This window comes from Stegodyphus dumicola, chromosome X2 (assembly GCF_044657685.1).
Source record: "Stegodyphus dumicola isolate Sdum_Otavi_A_Nest chromosome X2, ASM4465768v1".
Taxonomy (NCBI): domain Eukaryota; kingdom Metazoa; phylum Arthropoda; class Arachnida; order Araneae; family Eresidae; genus Stegodyphus; species Stegodyphus dumicola.
Genome location: NC_140781.1, coordinates 87,482,480 through 87,509,802, shown reverse-complemented (window position 1 = coordinate 87,509,802; position 27,323 = coordinate 87,482,480). Strand labels below are relative to the sequence as shown.

At 32.2% G+C, this 27,323-nt stretch overlaps 1 protein-coding gene across 3 annotated transcripts in view; it reads right to left on the bottom strand.

The window, feature by feature from the left end:
- Window positions 1-26,979, bottom strand: part of LOC118201547 (phosphatidylserine synthase 2-like) — an 85,728-nt gene extending 58,749 nt beyond the window's left edge. The window contains exons 1-4 of one of the 3 annotated variants that reach the window (XM_085809762.1): window positions 26,740-26,979; window positions 5,839-5,989; window positions 5,570-5,671; window positions 4,939-5,181 (exon numbers count right to left, since the gene is read on the bottom strand). In XM_085809762.1, coding sequence (XP_085665888.1) covers window positions 4,939-4,985 — 47 coding nt within the window. In that variant the 5' untranslated portion in view covers window positions 4,986-5,181; window positions 5,570-5,671; window positions 5,839-5,989; window positions 26,740-26,979. Of the gene's footprint in view, window positions 1-4,938; window positions 5,182-5,569; window positions 5,672-5,838; window positions 5,990-25,535; window positions 25,740-26,739 lie in introns of all 3 variants that reach the window. The other 2 variants (XM_085809761.1, XM_085809760.1) reach the window with 2 other exon arrangements.
- Between the last annotated feature and the right edge of the window lie 344 nt (window positions 26,980-27,323).

The following is a 27,323-nucleotide window of genomic DNA, read 5'->3' as shown; positions in this document are numbered from 1 at the left end:
TGCCCTAGTGTGCTATTTTATAACCTAAAAAATCCACATCCAATCATTATCACAGTCATCAGACATTCCCAGCTAAAATAAAAATAACTGGCATTTTGATTTTGTGATCCTTCTCCATGGATTGCTTTAATATTACAGCACTGCAGTTCCAAAACCCATACTAAAGCTTCAGAAGGAATGTAGTATATTTTGTAATGATAATGAGCAGATTGTGATCTGTTATTTCAGTTTCAACTTCAAATACATATATCTCAAATCTTTTTAAAACATCTATACTGCAGCATAAGACTGTTCCAGCAATTGCCCATACTGTTTATGAGCACGTTAACTTTTGACTTAACAGTGCGACAAACGTTAACAGTGCGAAATAATTTAGTCATCACCTCTTTGTGCAACAATACCTATATCAATGATATGAGCATATACATTTAACAGATAGCTTATTTTGGTGCATTTAACAGACAGCTTATTGGAGGTAGGATAGAGGGGTGGGAGACCCTTGGACCAACCCTCGGGATGCTCTCCCTCAAAGTTGGGGTGGAAATAGAAGTCCAATCTCCTTAAGGCTCTACCAACCATTCTTCCATGAAACTCATGGACAAAAACAACAATATTAGATTTTGGGTAAAACTGGACAACAGAAAGTGATATTTTATCAAAAGCCCATAAATCTTTAATTGACAGCTGGAAGTGGTAATATACTCAAAACAACTCTTAATGAAAAATTCTATTAAAATGTAATCCAAAACTTTTTAATTTTACTATTTATGAGTTTTATATCAATGGGAAGAATATACAGTCAAAAGTCTTTAATCCGGACTCGTCGGGACTTCGGCGATTCTGGATTATCGATTTTTCCGGATTACAGATCATCAGTTTAAATCTGGTAAGATGGCATGCAGAAATTATAAAATTAAAAATATGAAACCGTAATTTATAAAATAATGAGCAATTATGATCTAAAGGGTATCAAAATTTACAAAAAAAGAAGCTTAATATTTATTTGTTTACTTTATTAAACATTTCTTTCAACGCGCGCATGCGTAAAGCATACCTTACGCATAGCCGAAATTAGAAAATTGCAACCAGAAAACTATTTGATTTGTATTCGTGATATTTATAATAACGAGGAATTTGATTTAAATCATATCAAACACGGAGTACATCGAGATTAAATAGTACATTTAGTAAGGAATTATAAGCCGAATAAAATAAAAACATCTGCCCTGAAGATAACGATAGTGCTGACAGATCAACTTGCAGTTCATTGCGCACCGCGACGTCCCCCCTCCCCCCGCGCAGAGCAGCGTGAAATTGATAAACACATTTTGGAACGGTTAGATAAACAAAGGATATACCTTTATCCATTTTTTTGTAGCAATTCATTTTTTGTTTGATGGACATCGAAACATACTTTCGTTTTCTAATCCTTTGGGAGCTCCAGCATCGGAAATTCTATTTGACATAATCGAAAGTTCAAGCTTACTTTTATAAAATTGCTCTTACGGTCTGCAAAAAATAATAAGCCGGATCCAATTCGAAGATCAAGGAACAACGCAATCATCAACATTAACTGAAATAGATAATTAGATAATTTTAGCTTATACCATCCGTTATACATTAAACGCGCACGCGAAAACATATTCTGCGCTTGCGCAGACGCATATGCCCCAGTCATAAATGTCTTGCGCGCACGCGTAAAACGCCTATGAGCATGCGTCAACGCGGCGCATGCGCAGAAAGATTTTAGCTTTGAGGTCCGGATTATGGGTGTCCGAATTAACGACTTTTGACTGTAGTAGATTTTCACTAAATTTTATAAACTTGGAAGTGATATTTTATTTCCTCTAAACAGACTTTAGCAACAAAAAAACAAAAAAAATTACATTATGAGATAATTCAAAACTTCTCAAATTTTGTTTCTAAAATAGGCATATGATTGAGAACAACATATTGCATTTATAAGCATTAAATGCATTCTCAGAATTATGACAAATGCACCAAGATATAGCTCATCATGAAGACAAGTCTTTGTTATGAAGCAATTAAATGTATTAACCATAATCCTCAATTATGTATTCATTTCACTTTTGTGTCACATCACTTTTCAAATAAAAGGATGCTGTCACCAAATATCACTATGCATTAATTTTAAAGAAATAATTCAGTAGATTACACAATTTTTCAACAGAACAAACATTTCACATTACAAACAGTTTACATTTATTAATTCACAATACCACTTTACTCTATTTTACTTCAAGCAAACCTCTCTTGATTGGCTTAACTCCCTAAATAATTTATCGATAAAATTAAAACTTGAATTACATATCTTTAGGATTTTTAATTTAATTTTTTCTAGATTTATTTTTATATATTTTAATATTAATGTTTGCAAAAAATTTTTAATATAACAAAGATAGCAGCTTGGCACTCAACTTTACCTACATAAGCGCCATCTATATAATTAATTTGAAGAACACACTTACCTCTCTTTTAAAACACTTTTGCAGACCCCAACGCTCATTTAGTAGGTAAGTTAGAATTAAAACTTACTATTTACTTGCTTTAAGTATTTTTTAAAAATTTTTATGTAGTTTTTAAGTATTTTCTAGATATGAAATTTTTTTTTATTTTTAGTATATATTTGTTTCTTAAAAATTGTGAATTAGTTCTTTATGTTTCTTATTGGTTTATATGGATTATGTCTAGTTCTTTTTTAGTTTCTTTTTATTGATATGCATATTCATGTTGGGGAGGTTTCTGAAGACAAGGGTTTCTAAAATACATTAGTTTCTAGATTATTTTTTATAAAAAATTATTTTTTTTTAATTTAATTTTTTAAAAAAAAGTTTAATTTAATACTTGACTTTACTTGCTTGTTTCTCAAAAGACTTCATTAGTATTTTCCTTTTAAAACTTTAATTCTTAAATGCTAATTTCTAAGGGTACCACTTTATTGGTATTTCTTTTTGGACATTCCTTACTTTTTACTTTTGGTTTTGACTTTTACCCTTGCCTGCATGAATGACGAAACACGAATTGAATGATTGGAGAGTTAGGTTTGGAGGCAACTTTCCCTTGATAAGTCTGTCTCCTGCCTGCTCAACAGTCATTCACTTATGCATTTTTAAAAAAATTGTTCAAATTAATTTTAATTTGCTAAATTAGTGAATTTATTTTCATGGATTGGTTTTGCACTTGATTTGCTTATGCTTCTGAATTTAAATGATATTGTAGATTAGTTCGAGAATTTAATCTTTTAAATCTTTTATATGTTTACACATTTTTTTAAAAATATATATATATATATATATTTTTTAATTTGCGTTTTTACTTTTATATATGTGTTTGTTAAAATTTAAATTTAATTTGTTTAAATTTAATATTGCATTATATATATATATAGATAGATAGATAGATAGATAGAAAGTGCATAGCAACAATTAACACTCTATTAGGTATTTTTAAAGTTATGCTGATTTTAAAGATTTTCTTGTTAAATGTTATGTGGTATATTTTTATGTGATTTTTAAGTAAAACAAAAGTGATGTTCAATAAAATAAAGCTAAAATGACAAAAATGTTGATTATCTTATTAAAGAAAATTGAATATTGATATCATAAATTGAAAAGATTGAAAATAAAATACATGAAAACACTTAACCTTCTATCGGAAATTCTGAAGATATGCTTTTAAAAATTTTGTGATTGTTAAATCATTGATCCATGAATCCAAAACATTGTATGCTATGATCAATGTGATATTTTCAAATCAAAGCACGAGAATGGATGCATATTGCTATTCTATTATTAGCATTATTGCTAGTCTATAAATTCCATGTCTCAATATAGAACTGGTAAGAGGTTATGTGCATTTTTTTAAATGTTTCCATAAAACCATTTGTAAACTTGTAAGTCTACTAGCATGGTTGCAGGGCTTGCTAAAGAAAAGAAAAATTATATTTCTTAATTTTTTTTTTCCCAGCACATATCTTACTGACACATATGTTACTGCATTTTGTACACATTATGCACTTTAAAAAATTATTTTGCTTGCTATTTTTAACTTAAGTTGAACTGGGTTTTGGGTGATCTTTATTAACATGCGCACACACACAATGAAAAGACAAATTATTATACACACCTGCTATGGCAAAAGGCATAATTTTGACAGATTTATGATATTTATTTCAAATTATTAAATTTATTTCAAATTATGACAGATTTTTAAAGCAGGTGCTTCATACAGCATCTGCAAAAGGACTATTCAAGGCAGATCATACAATTTGGTTATAACAACGAATGGCCATCTTTGGTTCTACTACTACAAAAAAGACATCGATTGTCACAGCTGCAGTTTGCCAAATTGCATCATAACTGGACAGCAGAAGACTAAAATGATGCAATCTGGGCCACTGAACTGTAATTCTAGCTGCTGCAGGTGGATGGCAGTCTTTGAGTGTGGCATAAACTGCACAAAGCACTGCATTTGTCATTTCAGACAGGCATTAGGCAGGCCAATAGTGACAGTTAACTATCTGGGTCATCTTTTATGTGATTCTTTATTGGGTATTCTTATCACACTGGATAGAATTAACTTCTAATGTTTTTAGATATAAATCATCTTGAGCATCTGTGAAACTAACTGCAATGGTCTCTTTACTCTTAGTACTCACCACCATATTCTTTGATGAATTAATGGTGGAAACTGCAGACTGGTGGGCAACAATGACACCATCCTGCTTTCAGCACCGCCTTGTATCTCTTCCCATACACACTACTGGTGTTATCTGTGCAAAAGGTGGTGTAATAGAATAATGAACAGCATGTATAATTGTCTTTACAGTGTATACATGCACACGTTACAAGACAGAATTCAGCACAAATTATAAATTATATGGATAAAAATATTATAAATGAGAGACATTATTAATACCTGGGAAATAGAGATGTTTTATAATAAATTTCACAAAACTGCACCATTTTAAAATTAATCAAAATAATGGAGAATTAAAAATAAATTAGTCTTATCCAGGCATTTGAGCTATCATCTGTGCATTCCTTCTATACTTCTCTGTTTTGCTGTGTTGCTTTTCTTACTCACTGCAAATTCATCTTAAAAATGTAAAATTTGTTAGCCCTCTCAGTGGCACGGCTTTTTAGATCTAGTCATGAAAACCTGTATTAAAACAGCATTTATTATACAACTGCTAATTTTAGTCTGTTTTCATAAACTTCCATTAAGATGATATTTACATCGTTAAAGAAAGCAAAATATTTTAAATTATAAATTAATATACACCAAGTGACAAAAAAATATCATGATCGGATAAAGGTTGTCATGCCACTCAGAGGGTCAATGAACAAGCTGCACTTTGTGTCCCAAATAAGCTGGGTTTATGTTTAAATTATCATGCAAACAATAAACGAATTGTTCAATTGGCCATAAATGCAAGTATTTCCATCATCAACACCTAAATTATAATAAAAATATGCATGCACAGATGTGCATGTGTATGTCAATATACACAAAAGATTACAAGCTGAAAATTTAATGTAGTGCGTACCTTTTAACATTGTATTCAGAGTCTACTGGCGATTCTTCAAAGAACGAAACATACACAAGAGCACAGGTAAAGAAAAAAAGAACTGTTAAAGTATGCGCTTGCCTAAAAAAAAAAAAATGCAAAATAATTTCATACATTAAACTTGATTTATTAAATGTATAATTTATTACAAAAGAACATAAATCTACATAAATACATATATTTAGTTTTCAGAAAAATGCAGATTTCATAGAGAATTTAATACATATAAAAATAGTCTTTTTCTTTACCAAAAGAAGCTCATTGTCCCATCATCAAAAACATCTTTAACTTTGTAACTTTCCCAATCATGTACTGTAGGTATTCGTTGGAAATTCTGTTGCTGAGAATGTTTATCATCCGTGCTCATTCTTGATTTCAATACCATAACCGACATTTGATCTACAAATGAATTGAAAAAAGGTTTAAAAATGTGACACCAAGTACTTATTATACTGGTTTAAAAATGTGACGCCAAGTACTTATTATATACACACATGCAATCATGTATATACCGGGTGGCCATAATTAAACTGACAGTGCTCACAGTGTTCTGTAGCGCAATCTATTTGCGAGAATGACACCACATTTTGTAGGAAGATTAAACAAGACGGGGGACGAAGGATTCCGAGAAAAAACAAATTAGTTCCAAAAGTCACCACTAGGGGAATATTTGGCGCTGTATAATAGAATATAGAGTGTTAACAAATGCAAATTAATACGAAATAAAATTACCTTTTATTATGCACATTTTCTGATTTAGTTCAAGTGCAGCACGGCAACACTTTTAAAAAAGCGTAAAATCTACATAAACACCGATAAAGTCTCGTGATCTGCAATATCACGTACGCTAAGCAGAAGAAAAAGTTCTTTATTCAAATTAAATGTTACATCCATTCGCACAGTGCCAGCTGCTTGGGTTTTAAAAGGCAATGTGTTACGTTTCGAATCAATCGGATTGAAAGTTTATGTGCAATGTCTCCTTCTTTAGTCAAGCGTGCGTTACTGGTCAAATTCTTTTACCTCAACCAGTGCAACGCATCAGCCACTCTTCGTGCTTTTATAAAGCACACAACAACGTAAAGGTAACGGTCCTGTGTCAGTTAATGGGCTAAAAGCAATGGTTGTGACATTTGAGAAAACACGTTCTCTGAAGGTTCAGTCAAGCAGAGGACGAAAACCTGTACCACAAGATACAATCGAAGCAATTGCCACAGCGATTGTCGACAGAGGACCAGAAAATATTGCTGCCACCTCTAGCGCTCGTGGAGTAGCTCGGAATATGGATATGCCTTACAGTACGGTATGGTAAAACTTACGAAAGATTATCAACTTCTATCCGTACAAGATCAGCCGTGTACACGAGTTACTGTACCCCGACCATGATAAGCAATTGACTTTTGCTCTCACCTTTCTTGCCAGAATGGAGGTGGATGATGCTTGGCCGTGGAAAATCTTATGGGGAGACAAGGCCCACTTTTACCTGAATGGAACTGTGAATACCCAGAACTGCTGAATTTGGGATGACAAATCACCACATGCAGTCACAGCAATTCCCTTACATTCACCAAAGGTAACTGTTTGGTGTGGGTTCACAGCGGAATTTATAGTAGGTCTATTCTTCTATGAGAAAATTACCCCGACAGGGCCGGAAACCTGTTCTGGTACCGGAGAGAAATATCGCCACATGTTGAACAGCTTTGTCATTCCGGCACTTCAGCAAAGACAATGCCTGGGGGAAATCATTTTCATGCAAGATGGAGCCCCTCCACACATTGCTGTACGGATGCAACAGATGCTAAGACAGAAATTCACAACAGAAAGAGTTATTAGCCGCTACTTTCCAACTGCATGGCCACCTCGATCGCCTGATCTTACCCCATGCGACTTCTGGCTATGGGGTTACCTTAAGTCCAAGGTCTATCAAGGAGTGGTCCAGGACCTGGCTACGCTGAAGGATAACATATCACGGACTATATGGGAGATTCTTGCAGACATGTTACTTTCTGTTGTTCTGCATACTGTGCACAGAATGCAATATGTGGTCCACAACAATGGCAGCCACATTGAACCTCATTTGAATGCAAAATAAAAGGTAATTTCCGAATTGATTTGCATTTGTTGACACTCTATTTTCTATTACACAGCGCCAAATATTCCCCTAGCGGTGACTTTTGGAACTAATTTGTTTTTTCGCGGAAGCCTTCGTCTTGTTTAATCTTCCTACAAAATGTGGCGTCATTCTTGCAAATAGATCGCGCTACAGAACAATGTGAGCACTGTCAGTTTAATTATGGCCACCCGGTATATATATGTAAATAAATTATATATATACAGTACAAAGTCTGCAATCCGAACGTCTATTATCCGGAATTATCTGTAATCCGGACTTCAAAGCCACAAACTTTTTTTTTATGCTTTATGCATGCGCGTTTAATGCTGCGCATGTGCGTTTAGCAAAAAAAAAACAAAGCAACTTAAACAACTTACATTGAAAGAAATGTTTAATAAAGTACACAAATAAATATTAAGCTTTTTTTTTTTTTTTTTTTTGTAAATTTTGATACTCTTTAGATCACAATTACTCTTTATTTCATAAATTACAATTTCATATTTTTAATTGTATAATTTCTGCATGCCATCTTACCAGATTTAAATTGATGATCTATAATCCGGAAAAACCCAAAATCCGTAATCGCCGAGGAGTCTGGATTACGGACTTTGTACTGTATACACACGCACACAAACTTAAGTTTTAATTTTTAAAAAATTCACAGCAAATTATCTCATTACATGAATATTATCTTGTTTCTGTTTTATATCCAAATATTTGATTGGATACCATATCCTATCTATGTAAAGTGTTTCCCTTTTATTTTGACAAAATTATATGCCTCCCCCCAAAAAAAATTCATGTTGAAAATATTGCCAAATTTCTAATTTAAAGAATGCGTATTTAACAACTTTCTTAATTTAATAAGTTTTATCCATTTTACTAGCTAAAAGCCAAGCAACGTATCTTGATTTAATGAATATTTTATTCCGATTAAGCAAATCATCACAAACCATTACACTCAAATGATACGTTTTCTATTTAAAGTGACGGCACTATGACAAAGTTCCTTGATGATTCTATTTGTGAGCCTTTTGCTGCTGTTATTAATAAAAATTTGTCCTTTCGCATATAGTCAAATCCCTCGTTCACTACAAGGCTAGACCCGTTGCCAAAGGATTTAATTAGTGTTGTGTAGTTGATTATGATTAAACATTTAGTCCAGTACTAAAGTTAGGAATGGTTCATTCAATTCTCAGTACTACAGACGATGAGAAAACATATTTTTCTCAGTTTGATGTCTGTTCAGCATTCTTATACGGAACACATGAAGAATTCATATACATGTAGCAACCAGAGGGACATAATCATGGTTTTGACAAAGTCTGTAAGCTGAAATGCAGTTTATATGGAAAATATCATGCTGTAGGAATAAATATTTTGGAGACTTTGTGACTCAACTTGGCTTCAAGACAAGTGAAGCAAACAACTGCTTACAGAAACAAAAATGGCAAGAAGTTAATCATATGCTTATATGTAAATGATGGTTTGGTAATATCAACTGATTGCAAGAATCTAAAAAATCCCTCAGAGAATTGAAGTCGAGATGCAGAATCACAACTAAATCGGAAGTATACTTTCTTCAACTTAAAATTATGCATCATTAGATGGAAATACCAAAATTAGTCAGCAAGCTTACACACAAAAAAAAAAAAAAAAAAAAAAAAAAAAAATTCTTTAAAAATTTGGGATGGAAGATTATAAATTAGTGTCAACTCCTATCCTTAACTGAAAAAGTTTGACAACTGTTAACAGATGAAAGGGCAAATGTTACTTATTGAGTGAAAGTTGGTGGTTTTTGCATCTTTTTTTTTTTTTTTTTTTTTTTTTTTTTTTTTTTTTAAATTTCCAAACTACCAATATTTATCAGAAGTTGGCCAATATAAAAGGATGTTCTGTCAGAATGTATGGCAGTCAAAAGGAATCACCATACAGGAGGGGGGGATGCATCGCTAAACCTAACTTCAAGGAAAACAATTACAAAAAAGTTTAAGCCCTGATGTCATAATTTTTGGTATCATTTTAGATTAATTCTTTTAGACATATATGTTAAAACTAGCATTTAATTATCGTTTTCCTTTACTTTACATGAAAATACATTAAAAAAATTGCTTACTTTGAGAAATAACTTTCGGAAGAGCTTTTCAATTTATTTCAAAGTTTTAATTGCCAAAATACCTTAATAAACTTTAAAATTAATTAAAAAATACAAGAACGTCTATTTACAAGAAGAAACAAGGCACTCAGCGAACTCAGTCTCTGACAAAACATCCGTATCAGAATCACTAGAAATATCATGCTCTAACTCTTAAAATGAACCACCACTCTCATCCGTGTCATTAATTGTCTCATTTACCATGTGAGTATATCCTTCCTCAAATAAATAACACTTGCATGGCATAACAAACTAAGTCAATGCTTTCCAAATTAAAAAGGAAAGTATCCAAAATATAAGCGAAAAAAAGCAATGCAAAGCAAACAGAACCCCACATAATAACCCTAAAAGACCCTACTAGTAATGAAAAAATGAATAAAAAGGTGGATTCGAAGGGATATCAAAAACACGAAATGAATCTTGTGACCAGTAAGGGATGAGCTCTGTTTACTTTATGCTTTCTCTCCTCTCTTGCAACAGCTCACACCTGAGTCTGGCAAATTGAAGATCAGGATCTTTAAACTATGCTCAGGTCAAAAGTAAAGGACACAAGATGCCATCTAGTGGTCTTTAGAGGTTTTTAGTATAAGAAATGGTTCAGATTAAAATACACATATGCATCATGCATCACTTAAATTTCATTCTCGAGTGATGCATGGGACACAGCGCCAGGGTTGGATTTGCAAATAAGCTACACAAGCTATAGCTTAGGGCCCCCTTCTTCGAGGCCCCCCAAAAAATTAAAATATAGTATAAATAGTATTGAAATATATTGTAACAGACTTATAAAGGGCCCCATACCTCAAATAGCTTAGGCCCTTATCAAGTCTAAATTTGGCTCTGCACCCAGCTGTGAGAGACATTCATATGGAATCCATATATAGGATGTCTGTCTGGAAAGGGTTTAGATACAGATTACGCAATACATTAAATAAATATAACACTTGCATTTGTTCTCAAATCTCTCAGCTTTTTTTCTGCAACATTCTTTTGCCCATGTACATAGTGATCCATTTTCATTACAAAAAATATCAGAAAATTGCAGACTTGGCATCATGCAAACCTTAGCAACACCAGCTATTTTAGCAACACCAACATCTTCTCACTGTTCCCTTTAAAGATTCTGAACTTTCTTCCATTGCTAGTAAACTCCAAAAGCATGTATTTTAAAATTAAGGGGGGAAAAACAAGTCTATTTATAAAAATTATTGAAACTTGGAATACAGAAAAAAGCATGCATATGAAATAGCTTGACTGGCTTGTAGAGTGTGGTACATTCTGAAAATTTTATAACTTCTGCTAAGGTGGTTAAGATAATATGCAAGTACCCAACATTATAAGGAAAAGATCCCCAGAAAGCCAAAACAATCTTCTTTAGTAACACAGAGACGGAGCTGTATCCCAAGAAAGTAATGCTTTGTATATGGAAAGGCAACAAAGGAACTGTATATTAGAAAGCGTTACCACCAAATAAGACAAGAAATTCAGAAAATATTCTTCTTAAATGGCAGTTTTAAAAGAAGAAATTGAAGTAAAGTGCTCAGAACAGGCCAATCATTAAAGTGATGTCTTCCACCATGACAATGCTCAGCCCCACATTTCGCTGAAGACCAGACAGAGATTTATTGAGTATGACTAGTATGTTTCTTGTCACCCCTCATATTTACCAGACTTTGGCCCTTAATTTTCATTTCTTCAGATCACTTCAGAGTTCTCTGAATGGCATGGAGTTCATTTCTTTGGAGACTGTCAAACAGTACCTTAATACCTTCTTTAAAAGTAAACCTAGTTACTTTTTAAAAAGGCACTTTTCAACTGCCGGAGAGATAAAATCAAAGGACAGAACGGTGCTTATGCAATTCAGTTAATTTTTTTTACATTTTTTATTGCTTTATTTCTATTTATCATACAAAAAAAAAGCAGCAAAATTTTCCAGATGACCCAATATGTGACAACCCACATATGCATGTAGAACATGTCTGTTCTGGCCAGTGCACAAAGCCAAATTTGAACAGATAACAAATCTGCTCAATTCTCCGATCTTTTTAACCCAAAACAGATTGCTGTGTGCATGGAGAGAACAGCAGCACAAAAAAAGCTGTTTTATTACTGAAAATTTTTGCTTTTTTAATTTTACTGATAGCTTACTCTCATATGGAATTCTTAGTGCACCATCATTTGAAAATGGTTGTTGCCTTTTGCACATTAGCTTGATGAAAAATCTGTCAACGAGTTCATGCATGCTTTCCAAAGTCAGGAGCAAGTCTGTTATGTTTTAATAGGGATTCGTATAATCAGAAAAGTATCATTCACTTTATAATTTTAGTAAGCATCAGCAGAAGTTTATTGAAAAATTCTCACACTACTCTGTCGATAAGATTTTGATAGTACACTTCATACAGAATTACAAAAGAAATTTCACATTTCTCCTGAAGTAGACATTTTCCTTTAAAGTTTCCATATTAATTAAGTTTCAAATTATTTCTTAAGATTTATTACAGAATTCAAGCATTCAAGGAAACAGACCCAGACAGTTGCGTAGCTAGGTTGGGGCAAGGGGGGACATCCGTCCCTGGGCGCAGCATCCAGGGGGCGCCAAATTGATGATACACATTTCAGAAGGAAATGTTTTCCATTCTTGGAATACAGAAGGGGCACAAAATCTTTAGGTGCCCCCGGGTACTGAAAACCTTAGCTATGCCTCTGGACTTAGATAGTCGCTGTTTTGATTCAATATCAGACTTCACTTTATATCCAATTTATTTCATTTACAAACACATACAGATAAATGGGATTATTTACACGTAGAGTTAAGTATAAAGTGATCTGTACATCTTAATGATGAAGAAACATTCAGTATTTCAGTAACTTAACTAATGTAACTACTGCTTGCTTAGAATAATGAGAATTCCCCCGATCACAACATTCAAAACTGGTTCCCAGATTCATACATCAAACAAAATCGCAAAACAAACTACTAAATAATAAGAAACGAGAAATGCTACACTTAATAGGAGTCGCAACATCCTCCCCTCCTTTGCATTGCAGGCATGTTTTCCTTAAAGAAATCCAAAATGAAGTAATGAAAATATATACATATAATAGACATAAATTTTAACACATGACATGAAACTGAACTAAGAACTGTAAACGTGCAAATCCTGTGTGGATGAAACAAGAGCTAAAGCAGAAGGGATATCATATCTTGTAGTATCAACTTCCCTTTTAACCTTAACTTGAGTTCTGAAACCTGATCGAGCCAAATTTATCATCTCTTCTGATTCGACTTCATGGCGTAAAAAAGCACATAAGTTTTTCCAGGGATCTCTGACTTATAGCTCCTGCTTTTTCAATATTTTCTGAAATTCCACTCCTTTCCCACGCTTGCAAAACATTTTCAGGCAAGCATGACCCACCAATGGCTCTAAAAAGTCAGCAACTTTTTCTTTTGTACACCCTAAACTTTCCAATGCTCTTAATTTGGTCTCTAGCATATCGTAGAGGGTGGCTAAATCAGGGGCATTCTTCCCAGCCATAGCATTTTTCAGAACCAGTGAAAGGAGATCGCGGACATATATTTGCACTAGGAGATCCTACTGTCCAAATCTTAATTTCAGCTTTTGGACGCCCTTTGGATAATTTTCAGCTGTTATTGGGAAACTAGATACTAATCTAGCAGCTCTCGAATCAGGCACCATAGTCTGGTATAAATACTGGAATTTGTCTATAGCAGTCAGTCTCTCCGAGTCATGTATTTTTGAAAAAATACTCCAAAATGTTAACAGGTCTTTGGGATCGCCCAAAAACATTTTAAATTCAAATTTAGATAATTTCAATTCTACCACATCATGCTCTGCAGGACTTCACGTTCTGCAAGACTTAATGACATTTTAAGATTTGCTGAAAAACAAAGTCTTACTTCCACTAAATGCTAAAATAAAATTCTTTAATAAATACTCCGAAAAATATATTTACAAAATTTACTATTGATTTCACTGATCCCAAATTTTGCAGGTTTATTTTCGCAGATGTGAAGGAAAGGAATGAAAGGATTAAAAAGTATAAATAATTAACTGACAAAATACCCCTATTTAACCAATTAAAAGACACAAAAACGATTTTTATTACCTTATCCCAATATAATTATTTATTAATAATTACTGCTGTTTTTAATTTTAAGAATAACTTGAATGAACGATCAGTAACATATCCAATGCTCTAACTGCACAGCTTTCAAAAAGTATGCAAATGTATTTTGTATTCCCTTCAGTAATTATCTAACAAAAAGAAATGGAGATCAAAAGTCGCAGAAAAATTAAAATTTCCTTAAATGCTCTTGGGATTTGCCAACATAAATTAAATAAAGCGTAATATTGTGCTGCATTACAGCAAGCAAATTATTACTCATGTAATGATATCTTTATAATCTGATAAGAAAGAAATCATAAAAGACTGAACAGGTGATGCTTCAATACTTTCAAGATTCTTAGGAAAGTCAATTATTATTTTTTTTTTTTTACCTTTCTATGTCACCTTTTTTCATTCGAGCCTCCTCAATATATAAATTCACGAATTGTTAATGCCCCACTAAATTTTTAACTTTACCTTTTACATACTTGTAATTAGCTTCATTGTCCGTTGATACATCAAGCTTTAACAGGCCTAGGATTTTTCAGAAATGGTCAATGCATGGAAGGCAGATGAGTAGACTGTCATAGAGGCAACTATGACAAGCAGCTTACTTAATGTTTAATGATTTAATTTGACTTGATTTAGTTTATTATAGTAAAACACACTAGTGTATTTGCCTGAGGTATGCCTTCACAGAGGACTCTCTAAGGCAAACTGGCTCATATACACGTTATACATGGGGAAAATCGCGAAAATGGTCTTGCAGCCAGCCCCTTCACCCGGATTCGAACCCAGGTCGGAACTACCAGTGCTCAGCGATTTTACCGCTCTGTGGCTGGTGGGAATAATGAATAAGCAAAGATTAGCACCTTCTAGTATAATTTTACTTTTATTACACATCTTAATTTGTTCCAAAATAAAATGTTCTATTCCTCAAGTAAGATTCTCAAATGATTTTTATTCAACGCATGCTTCCTAGTTATATAGTGGTAAGTCATAGTTCGAATTTAATGTTTTCAATTATTATGCTTTTGATATAGCTATAAATGTTTTCAAATTCAGTCCATAAAGTAAGTTTATTATTTCCATTTAATATATTTTTACATACTCCCATTTCAACAGCTTCTTGTCCAAGAGACACCGCTGTATTCATATGAAGTGATAGTTAGATACATTTCCCAACTTTAGGCTGTAGATTAAAACTGAGCAATAAAATATAATTTCCATCAGCAGATTTTATGTCAAATTAAATATGAATCATCTGAAATGTTTAGCTTATAATGAAGAAGAAAAATCTTCAAAAGATGCAATTTTGTAGTTTTTCAAAAATTGATTAAAAATATGTTTATCCGTTTTGGCTCTTTTTTCCTCTGTGCTCATCCTCGGAGATGTCAGATTATCAGATAAGTATTTTGGACAATCAGAAAAAATGCATGGATAAGCATCGTTTATAATTTAGGGTGTCCTTTACAAACTTAAATAACAATGCCTTCATCTTTTGATAAATAATCATACCGAATGACATCATCTTCTCAAAAATATTTCTCACATGCAACGCTCACTCGGAATTTTTTTATCTAGAAATCCCATTTTAATGTATCTTTTGGAAACTTGAATATCTGTAAATATTCACTGGTTTTAACGTAATTCGATTTGCAGACTGAAACGCAACATCATGCAGGCATGAAAGTAGACTTAACTCATTTTAGCTCTACATTGAAATCAATAGCTATATTTATTAACAAATACTAAAGAAATAAGTAAACTTAACTACCAGTGTAAATTTAAAAACCAAAACAGCATAACTGCTTTACTTAAATTACTTAAATAAAAAATACAGTGTAACATTAATGAACAGCACACAAACTAACATAGGAATTCTTCGCTTACAGTGTCCACAGAGAAGTGTGAAGGGTGAAAGTTCAGACGCCTTTTGTGACATAAAACCATGTGACTTTGAAGCTGACCAGGCCATTTATTCACAAAGGTCACAGCCAGGCAGATATGCAGCTAAATTACTGGTCATACAAATTTATGCTAAAATGATTGTTTCTTCAATAACAAAGTATTTTATTTAGTGTCAAAGTGAAATTAAGAATCAGGACTCTCCAGATGTTTTATTATGAGCGGAGGGGGGGATCAAATGCACGTGCGTAAAGCCTACGAGGAAAACGTTGTTGTGGTTTTGAGGTCAGGATTTTTGACTTTGTACTGTAATTAAGGTTTAAAGCCTTTATTGGGTAAAAAAGTTAAGAAATTTTAATTCACAGTTTGAAAAAATACTTAATTTTGAATAGTGACAGGCATTCTACTAATTCTGACAGTTGATTTAAAGTCACTTGCTGGGTTAAAAGTTCTATACAAATTTATGACACTAATTTTCATATTTATATATTAACATCACAAATATAAAAGCAATATTGCAGAAATTATGATTTCACTGTTATTATTTTTCATTTGCAGTTCCTTATTCTGGAAAAACTGTAAAGCCCTGCAGTACTTCTAAACAAACATTTCTATAGGGCCTATCCACTTGAGCTAACTAGTATGTTTGCTCTGGTTCTTCGAAAAAAAGCCCACAGGAATAAATGCTCACAGGAAAAAAGCCCACACAGAAAAAAGCTCAAACGGAAGAATGTTCATTTAGAATATGCTCACATGGAAAAAAGCTCACATGGAAATAAGCCCACTGATACATAAAATACGTAGAAATATCCTTACATTAAACAATAAATAATTAATCGATCTAAACATCATACACACACTTAATTTTTAAAAGAAAAATTATTTAATCATTTGGAAAAAACAATTGGACAAATGCTCACATTAGCCTTTTCAGAGGCAGTATACAAAAGAATGAAAAGTATAGTAAACTTTTGCATGTACTGTAATATTTATACCACTGGCCTTTGTACAACATTTTTATTCTTGTAACTGCCCATAGCCTTTTTTTTTTTTTTTTTTTTTTTTTTACTCTATTTTTGCATACTTTTGATGTGTATCTACAGGAATTGATGTTTGAATGTAGTTAAAACTTTGGAGCCAAAAAAAGATCTAGAAGACCACAGTTTCCAATCGAAGTGAGGAATCATTATGAAGCAGCTTTCAAAAAAATCTCCACAAATCGTTACAAAAGCTTTCATAAGGTACTAAATTCATTATTTAATTGTAGCCATCCCAGTATGTGGTTTTTATCTGACGGATTGAAAAAAGATTTATAGCCCGTCGTTTGTTATTAGCAATAACAAATACAGATTGTGCTGAAGTTAAAAAAAATATGAAAACTTACATTTGGTAATCGTGAATCATGTAAGAAACTATAATGAAACTGATGATAAAATTAGATATTTATATATATTAGCTAATATTCAGTAATTTTATGTATTTATAACATTTTGAAATGTATATTTATGATTTATATATAATAAGGTATTTTACATAATTTAAATTAAATAATTATTTATATTTGCTTATTCTTCTAAATGTTTATATTATAAAATGTGTAACTGATATTTACTATTATTTTATTTTTTTAACAATTAAAATTGTAATACTTTTTCACTATATATTCTGTTTAATTTTTCTTCCTTCCTTCTGATAATCCAAAACGGTCCATTTGTTAATCTTATATAGCAACTGAAACTACACATAAGTTATACAGTTTTTGATATATATATACACCATAGATGTTTTGGTAATTTAAATAATTTTTCTTTGAAAAATTCAAGTAGGTGTACGATGTTCAAAATCGATTAATTATTGATTGATTAATGTAAGGATATTTCTACGTATTTTATTCATCAGTGGGCTTATTTCCATGTGAGCTTTTTTCCCATGTGAGCATATTTCTAAGTGGGCATTTTTCCATGCAAGCTTTTTTTCTATGTGGGCTTTTTTTCCTGTGAGCATTTATACCTGTGAGCATTTTTCCTGCGGGCATTTTTTCGGTCACACTAGTAGCCTAGGGGTAATAGGCAGAGCAGTTACTTGTACAGGCCTCTGTTTCTCACATAAGGTAACTGGCTTTTGTAAACTACATTAATACATTCCATAATATAAAATAATAATAATTTATAAAAAAATTACACTTAACCATAAAATGACAGCCTTAAACATTATTATATATGAGGAGAGTAAAAGGAGCAATTGTACACAGGTAGTAACAGGCCTTTGTTTCTGAACCAGTACTCTATACTTTACATTGAATTATTCATTACATAATTATAAAATTCATCCACCATTACTTGAAATTACTTTTTTCTTACCTATTTCACATTTTAATTACACTACAATTTAAAAATCTTCCCTGAAAAAATATTACAGTTCTTTACAAATAAGATAATAATTCAAAAATAGTTATCTGAATTTATATTTCTAATACCAACAAAATTTCATTTTCATTTTCGTAAAAGCACTATAGATTTTAAATTCAATATAATAAAAAAATTATTAATTTGCAATTCAATTATAATACAAAATACTTTTAACAGCTCTACTAGATGAATAAATTACTGCAAAGACATAAAACATACCAATGTAACAACATTAAATGTATTCACATATCTTATAACTTCAAAACCATTTAAAGAAAAAAAAAATCTCATTACATTTTACTTATTTTTAAACAGCAACTAATCTGCTTTTCCAAAATTGCTAATTCAAAGCTATAAAATTTTAATTTAAATTGAAGGCATCTTGCTAAGCTGAAAATTCGTAACACTTTTATCAATTTCATATTGCTGGAAAAAAGTGCAGTTTATTCCATCAGTGACATCTCTGTTAACATATATCTACTAAAACCGAAGTAGACAAAAAACATCTCGCCTGATCCTTGAATCATTTATAAATATTCGGATTAAATTTTTAAGCACTAGTACAATGCAGTAAAACAATGGCTAGATATTGCCACTGAGCATCTGATGTAAGCGAAGATTTGAATAGATGGTTAAAATATTATGCAAGCAGAACACAAATGTTTAGAATGTGAAAAGCTACATAGAACTAATAAATGAGTGTAAAATTTATTGACCAATCACATTGCTTTGAAGTTCATACATACATTTTGTAGATATATTTTGCGTTGAAGTATAGATCATTATTTTAGTCTTGATACATGGAAATTTTTACAATGAAGCAGACTTAGATGTAATAATATTGTAGAAACAACTGATGATGTAGATGGAGAAATATGGCATTTTGCACTGTAATGAAGCAATAAACTTAGAAGTAATGATGCAGAAGAAACATTGATAGCATAGCTATGTGGATCCATAATGAAAACCAATTTGGCAGCCAGGGCAGGAAAAATACAATGTAAATATAATTTAAATCAATATGCTCTTAATGCTTAAATTTATTCTAATCTTAACTAACAACCTTAGAAGTGCACTTGGCATTGCTATACCACAACAGCAGCAGACTTCTAAGCAGTGAGCGTGGCTTGATGGAACTAGAACATGTTTTTTTTTTTTTTTAGATGAATATTTAATCTGCCTTGTCTGCCAAGTTGCTCTTCATTATGTATCTACACATCTACATTATCAATATTTCTTCTGCATCATTACTATGTTTACTGCTTCATTACAATGGCAAAATGCCACATTTCTCCATCTACATCATCAACAATTTCTACAATATTTATTATATCTAAGTTTGCTTCATTACGCACACATATATGTAATAAAAACAAATTTAGAAGTGCTGATGTAGGAACACTGAGACACAGAAATGAAGAAATACTGATGATGCAGCATGTAGCTAGCATACAATGTAGACCCATACCAAAGAGGAGGAATTTTAACTGCGCAGAATGCTAAAATGTTGAATTCATAACGACTAGGAAACTTGGCAGTCGAGACAAATTAAATTTCATTTTTATTTCAACTGATATTTGTGACAATTTAATTGGCACTCTAAACGTGCCTATTCAAGAGCATTTACATTTTTGATAGTGTTGCAATAGAAAGAGAACTCAGTGAAATAGCATCTTTGCAGGAAGAGAGGTAGAAGCAAAAACGTTCAGTTATCCAGTATGGAAGCTCACCAAAAGAAGGTTTAGGATTAGATTTAGAAAGGTTTCAGTTCTCAAAATTTTTAGTTAGTTCTGAATAAGCTTCATCATCAGCATTATGCAAGCCATGTGACACAGACTAATCTAAAAATGAAAAGTTATAACTACTTTTAGAATACAGAGGAAATACCCAAATTAAAATTGACAAATTAAGAGGCTATTAATTAAACTATAAAGCTTATTTAGATATTTTTGATCTTATATACATACATTTTAACAAAAATGTATATACATAAAAAAGCAAATTTAAAGTTAAAATAATTAAAAAAATGTGCAAACATATAAAAGATTTAATTTTCGAACTAATCTACAATATCATTTAAATTCAGGTAGCATCAAGTGCGAATTTAAATGATATTGTAGATTAGTTCAAAAATTAAATCTTTTATATGTTTGCACATTTTTAAAAATTATTTTAACTTTAAATTTGCTTTTTTATGTATATACATGTTTGTTAAAATTTAAATTTCATTCCTTGCAGCAAAGGCACAAAGAATTAATTAAATTTGTATTTAAATTCAATTTATTCTTTTAAAACAATATATATATATATATATAGTATATATTTTAGTTCCGATTTTTCATTCTATTAATTTTAATCAGACATATACACTGCTGACCATCGTAAATGCAACCCCCTGAAGGAAGCATGCAAATAACATGAAATTTACAACATGCATTAGCAGAGGTAAGATATGCAATGATTAGAATTTCAGCGCATACGCACATCATGGGCGCCTGTGGTGCCACTTCAAAGCGCTATTTAAGGCTTGGAGTTTTCGATGATTTCAAGTTCAGCAATTGTGTTTTTTTCAAAAAAACAATCAATTATGCCTCATAGTAAACAGCGATCATTGTTTGATCAAGTATCTGAGTTCGACAGAAGCCTACCGAGAGTATGGATTATCTTTCAGGGAAATTGGTAGTCGAGTTGGACGAAACCAAATAACTGTAATGCGGATATGTGACCGTTGGATGCAGGAAGGTACGATGGACCGACGTGTTCGATCGCATTCAACTCAGTGCAGCATGTCACGTGATGACAGGAACATTATGAGCATGGCAGTGACAGATCGCTCAGTCACATCACGAATCATAGCACAGCACATTCAGTCTGTAATGCATCTTCCAGTGTCTGTGCATACCATTCGACGCTGTTTACAGCAGAGTGGTCTGTCCACAAGACATCCATTGCTTCGTCTACCCTTGACACAGAACCACAGATGCTTCCGTCACCAATGGTGCGATGAAAGAAGGATGTGGATGGCAGAATGGAATGAAATTGTCTTTACTGACGAATCACGTTTCTGTCTGCAACACCACGATGGTCGGATTAGAGTTTGGAGACACCGTGGAGAGAGAATGCTGAACAACTGTGTCATGCACCGCCACACTGGTCCTGCACTGTGTATTATGGTATGGGGCGGTATTGGTTATCCCTCTCGTACTCCTCTAACATGCATTGCCAGTACTTTAAACAGCCAGCGCTACATCTCCGAGCTGTTGGAGCCAGTTGTCCTTCATTACCTTCAGGGCTTGCCAACAGCCATATTTCAACAGGATAATGCACAACCACATGTGGCACGCACTGTCCAAGGGTTCTTCGTCAATTGCCAGATTGAATTGCTTCCCTAGCCTGCTTGCTCTCCGGATCTTTCGCCGATAGAAAACATGTGGTCCATGGTTGCTGAACAATTGACCCAGATTACATCCCAAGCCCCCACACCAGATCAACTTTAGCAACGTGTGAAAGCTGCTTGGTCTGCTGCACCCCATGAATACATACCAAGTCTCTTTGAATCAATGCCGAGGCGTGTGGCAGAGGTGATCTTCAACAATGGTGGCTACTCTGGTTACTGATTCTGGAAGGATTCACAGAAATCTATAAATTTAATCATTTGATACTTGGTCAACATGTTATCTACTAAATAAATTTGGTTGCAATATCTCTTGTCTTTCTTGGTGTTGCAATTTGGGTCGCCAGGGGTATATATGTGTGTGTATGTATAATGTGATAATTTTGTATAGATAACTTGAGGATTAGAAGGTAACAGTTAATGACAAGATGTTATCTGTATAATTACTCGGAAAGGCTTTAATGTGTAGATTTACAAGATGATATAACAAAGACAGAATTCACCAAAAAATATATATACATATATTTATTCTTGGTCTTTCTTGATATGCATAAACATGTTCATACATCATTTTGGGTGCATTAAGCGCCCTCCACACATTTATGAAATGGAATACATCATTAGATGATCGCTGAAGTAGAGAAATATGCAATGCATGTTTATACAGCATGAGAAAGACAGGAAAAAGTGACTTTGTATTTCAACACAGTGTATTTATAGAGTTAAATCCTTTGTTTAAATTTTGAATGGTGACTGGCCAAAAGCTAACCGTACTGCAGGACTGATGATGACAAAATACAGATTAGGGTAAAAATGCATTTCAGGATGCCCCTTGGTGCAAATTGGCGATTGGCCAGCAAGGCACAATTTCAAGATGGCCACTACACAAAACCAAAATAACAAGTCCAAGAATCGCACAAACTTGGTGTCCATGTGCATATCAATCTATTTTCACTTAAAAAAACATCAGAGAATGGCACAAATATGGCACTGCATACTCTCTTAAATTTGTCCATGTAGACATCGATCTATTTTCAGTAAAAAAAAAAAAAATCAGGAAAATGATGACATCATATAATGTTAAAACAAAGTTACTCATCACCAAAACTGAACAAAGTTTGTAGCCAATCGAAGCTCAACAAACTGCACTTTAAATCATACAATGAAATAAAATAAAAAAGGAAATACATGCTATCACATATACACACTACAAAAAGGAAATTTCAACTTACCATATTTAGAAATTTCTGCACTTTCCACATAAATTCACAAAAATAAAAGTAAAAAATATTCTCTGTAGTGCCAGACAGTCAGTAGCATTTCTTGCATCAACCTTTCTTGCAACAAACCCATTCAAAGCCATCTGAATGATCTTTACATTCAACTATATGCATTTCCTTCGTACAAACAGGACACTTATAATGACTAAGTAAACCTTCATTTGCATACCAGTCAATTAATGTTTTTTTCCCTTTCATTCCAAATTGTATAGAAACTTCAAATTAATCTCACCCATACAGCCATTTTACAGTGTACAGTACAAAATAAGCAAAATACTTCCTAACTGACATCCAACACAGAAATAAGCCCTTAGAAGTATTTTCCCATCAGTCAAATTTACCGCAATCACGCAACCAATCACGTCATAATAGGGTTTCCATAATATTTAACTGCTCAGGTTACCATAAATGAAACAATTTAGCGATAAATGAAAAAAAAACTTTCCGATAATCCAAGGGTCACCCTAAACTATAGACTAACCCAGATTAGTTTTTAAGTGACGCAGTTTAGATTCCAGGAACAAAACATAGCCAAATTAAAAACAGAAGTTAAAAAGGCTATTGTTAAATTAAAGTGAGCAATTTTCTTTCACATTTTATATCTTACAAATATGTAAACTAATGTATATACATACAAGAATTTAAATTCATCATAAAAGTTTAAGATTAATGAATATGTAAATAGTATTATATATGTATCTTACGAAATTTTATGATGAATTTAAATTCCTTATTCATATTTATAAGTATTTTTACCTCTAAATAACAGGCTTTAATTATAATGAAAAAGGGATATAAATAAAAAATTAAAAGGTCAGGGTAGTAGATTTACAGAAATGCTACTACCAGTGTATCAAACTTGAAATACTTCGGCTAATCTTTGGAATATGGTAACAGGTAGTTTGGCGACATTTTGGTAGGCGATAAAGGTTACTACCTAGGACTTTGGGAATAATGTGAGAAGTACTCAGTTCCGATTACACATTATTTTGTGTGAAGGAAATGAGAGATCATGAGATATGTCATGTGACATTAATGGACGAATTATAGTTCTTTAATCGGAAAAGGGGGGAAATCTGGAAATTTTGTATTTAGCTTCATTCTGTGTTGTGTGAAACAGTGTTGGTTAATTTTTGGATCCCATGGCCCAATCTAAAGTGAATTCAAAATGTGTATTTAGTGGGATTGAAAGGGGTAGTAATAAGTGTTTTTTTAAGGTTGTGCGAGATAGAAGTAAAGATTGCTTATTAAGTTTTATTAAGCGGTATATTCTACCTGGTACAATAATAATATCTGATTGCTGGAAGTCATATGTCTGTTAGGAGGATGAAGGTTTTCAACATCTTGCTGTGAACCATAAGTATGATTTTAAAGATCCTGAAACAGGCGCATATACGATTGCTTTTTATTTAGCAGAGGAAATAAGAAAAGTTTATCCGCCACGTAATCAAGATTCTGAAGAAGTTTAGGTAAGTTAGTATTTTTAATTATTCGAGGATATTATTTTTATGCATTATTCTAAATGTAAGGAGTAAATAAATTAATATGGTATTATTTGAAAATTGTTATTAGCAATGATTTAGTTTAAAGTAATTAGGATTGCAAGCTAATTTTCATTAATTTAATGTATGTGCTTATTTATATTTTAAGTAGTGTTTTTTTTAATTTAATTATATTTTAATTAAATGATAGTTATTTTGTGAATTATATGTTTGTAGCAATTTGGTATACGTTTCAGTGGAAGTAAACGTGCATGGAAATAATTTAAATATTTGACACTAAGTATTTGCAACCATTTTTAATGTTTGCGTTATAAATTCGTTGGTGACGTTTATAATAGATAATTTAGAGGTAAAAGTTTTTGGATATTATATTTATATTATACGTGGAAATGTTCATCCTTGGAAAGGGTATATACTTTTTCGCGATCAGGTAATTTCATATATGTGCTTTTTATTAAGTTTAAAGATTCACAAAATTTTCCTGCAAATTTTTGTAATTTATGAGAAAATAGCAGTGTAGATGGATAAAGTCAAGAGTGTGCGCAATGCCATTTTTGTGCAATTCTGGGATTTTTTTTAAGTAAAAATAAGTCGACGTGTACATGGTTACTGTGTATGTGCGATTCTGAAAAACGCGGCAAGGAGTTTGCGATTCTGCACCTTTTCCCAATTTTGCAGTTAATATTTGTCATGATTAAGCAGTTTTGTTCCATAAAATTTCTAGCCTAAGTGTAATTCGGCTAGCAGATTGTTGGAAAAAGTGTTGAGTAAATAAAAAGAAAAGAAACATGTCTTTACTTTGTGAAGACAAAATGGCGGCGAAAAAAAAATAGAGGGTTGCTGTAGCAGAGTTTGTCGCCAAATTTTCGCCAACCATAATCCAAAGATTAACCAATACTTCTTTTGGTGTCATCGTTATCTCCCAATTTCGCCATTATAAAATTATCAACTACATTACAAACAAACAAAAAATAAAATAAGCGTATTATTTTTGTGGTTGTGTTCGATTTTTACATGCGTTAATTTATATATAATACTTCAAAATAAAAGCAAGACTTACATATACTTAATTATCGTAATACCTTTACTTCTCGTAAGCTCATGCAGGTTCCAGAGATGGATTTATGGAATCATGCAAAATCACAATTCGAAAAAACCTCCAACACGTAAAATAATAATAATAATAAACAGTGTCTTATGATGAGAGACCACTAAAAATCCATGTTAAATGAGACAACCATTCCATAACTGCCACCAGAATTTTCTGATTAAAAAAAAAAAAAAATGATTTTTAATTCTGTTCAATAAATCAAAACAAGTTATATCTACTTATTTTTCTCATCAAGTCACAAATTTCAAAAATATTTTAAATGGTTTGTTCCTTTCATCAACTAAAAACAACTTTTGAAAGGCAGTATTTTTTACATTCTCATCACCTGTTTTTAAATTTACTTAATATTTAGATTGTAATACACTTATTTATACACAAAGTAGTAGTAACAGATTTCTACAGTGATATTTTCTTTAGACAGCTAATGTTACTCAGAAAAAATTCCACTAATTAGGAAAAGAAGTTTCTTTGAGTGCATGCATTAAGTTAAGTTGCATAAAATTACACTATTTTTATATTTTTGTTAGAGACTGATACAGTAACTTGTTATAATCTTTAGCAAAAGCGCTAATGACCACTTCAAGTAAAACATGTTTGCCAATTACATATGAGTTAAATTATAAGTGCATAAATGCAATAACAATACTTAAAAAGGTTAAAATTTTATTAAATACTGTGGATATAGTATCCACAGCATTTTAGGAATAACAGATTTTGTGCATAATTTTAGGAAATAAAAGAACCCGCAATTGTCCATCTTGTTAAAAATATTATTAAATACAAAATATAGAACATAATTATTTAATTCAAGGAAAAAATCAACCAACCCTAAGCATTTAAAAAAAAAGTATCTATGATGATACAGTTGTTATATACAGTCACACTACCGATTGCATTTATTGGTTCGATTACAAGTACGACTTATCACACAGAATTAGACAACGGAAATTAAAATTAATTACTTCATACAGTGAGAAAAAGAAAGCTCAAATTATTCAAATTAATCAAATAATCATCCTCCTCTAGTTCACATTTTCAATTTAAAAAAAAAAAAAAAAAAAACTACGGTACTCCTTACATAAATGGTAAAAATCAAAAGAAAAAATATGACGCAGCTATATAGATTTTAGATTTATTTGAAATAATTATTTACCAGCCTCTTGAGGTAGGAACTTTTCTCTAGTTCACAAGCAAATGCCATATGACAGAGAAAATCGGCAGCTGTCCCTAGACTGCCATATTTCTTAAACATCAGCACTTATTCTAATCTAAAATCTGACGACTAGCCGCATTACAATGTTTACAGTTTTATTTATTTTAAATCTTATGACGTTGCCAAACCGCATGGTATTTATACATTCAAAAACCAATGCTTGTTAAGTTAAGTTCAAGGAGTATAAGAGTTATCTGAGTTATAGATAAATGTAGAAAACCGAGAACCAAATTTCCAAATTTTAAGTGACGAAGATATTATTCGCTGCGTAGATCTGTAGTATAAAACTTGCAAAGATGCTGAGGATCATGATGAAACGGAAAATGTTAAAATTAGCCATGCTGAAGTCTCGGTTTTGGTTTAAATGGCTTATAGCCAAACGCACGGTGCAGGAATGGAGTTCGGAAACACTTTTAAGGGCAAAGAACAACTTTATACTACATTAGAGGAAGGGGGGAACATTAAAGCTTGCATGTAAAAAAAAAAAAAAAAAAAAAACAGCCCGTTCGTCGGATATCGTCTCG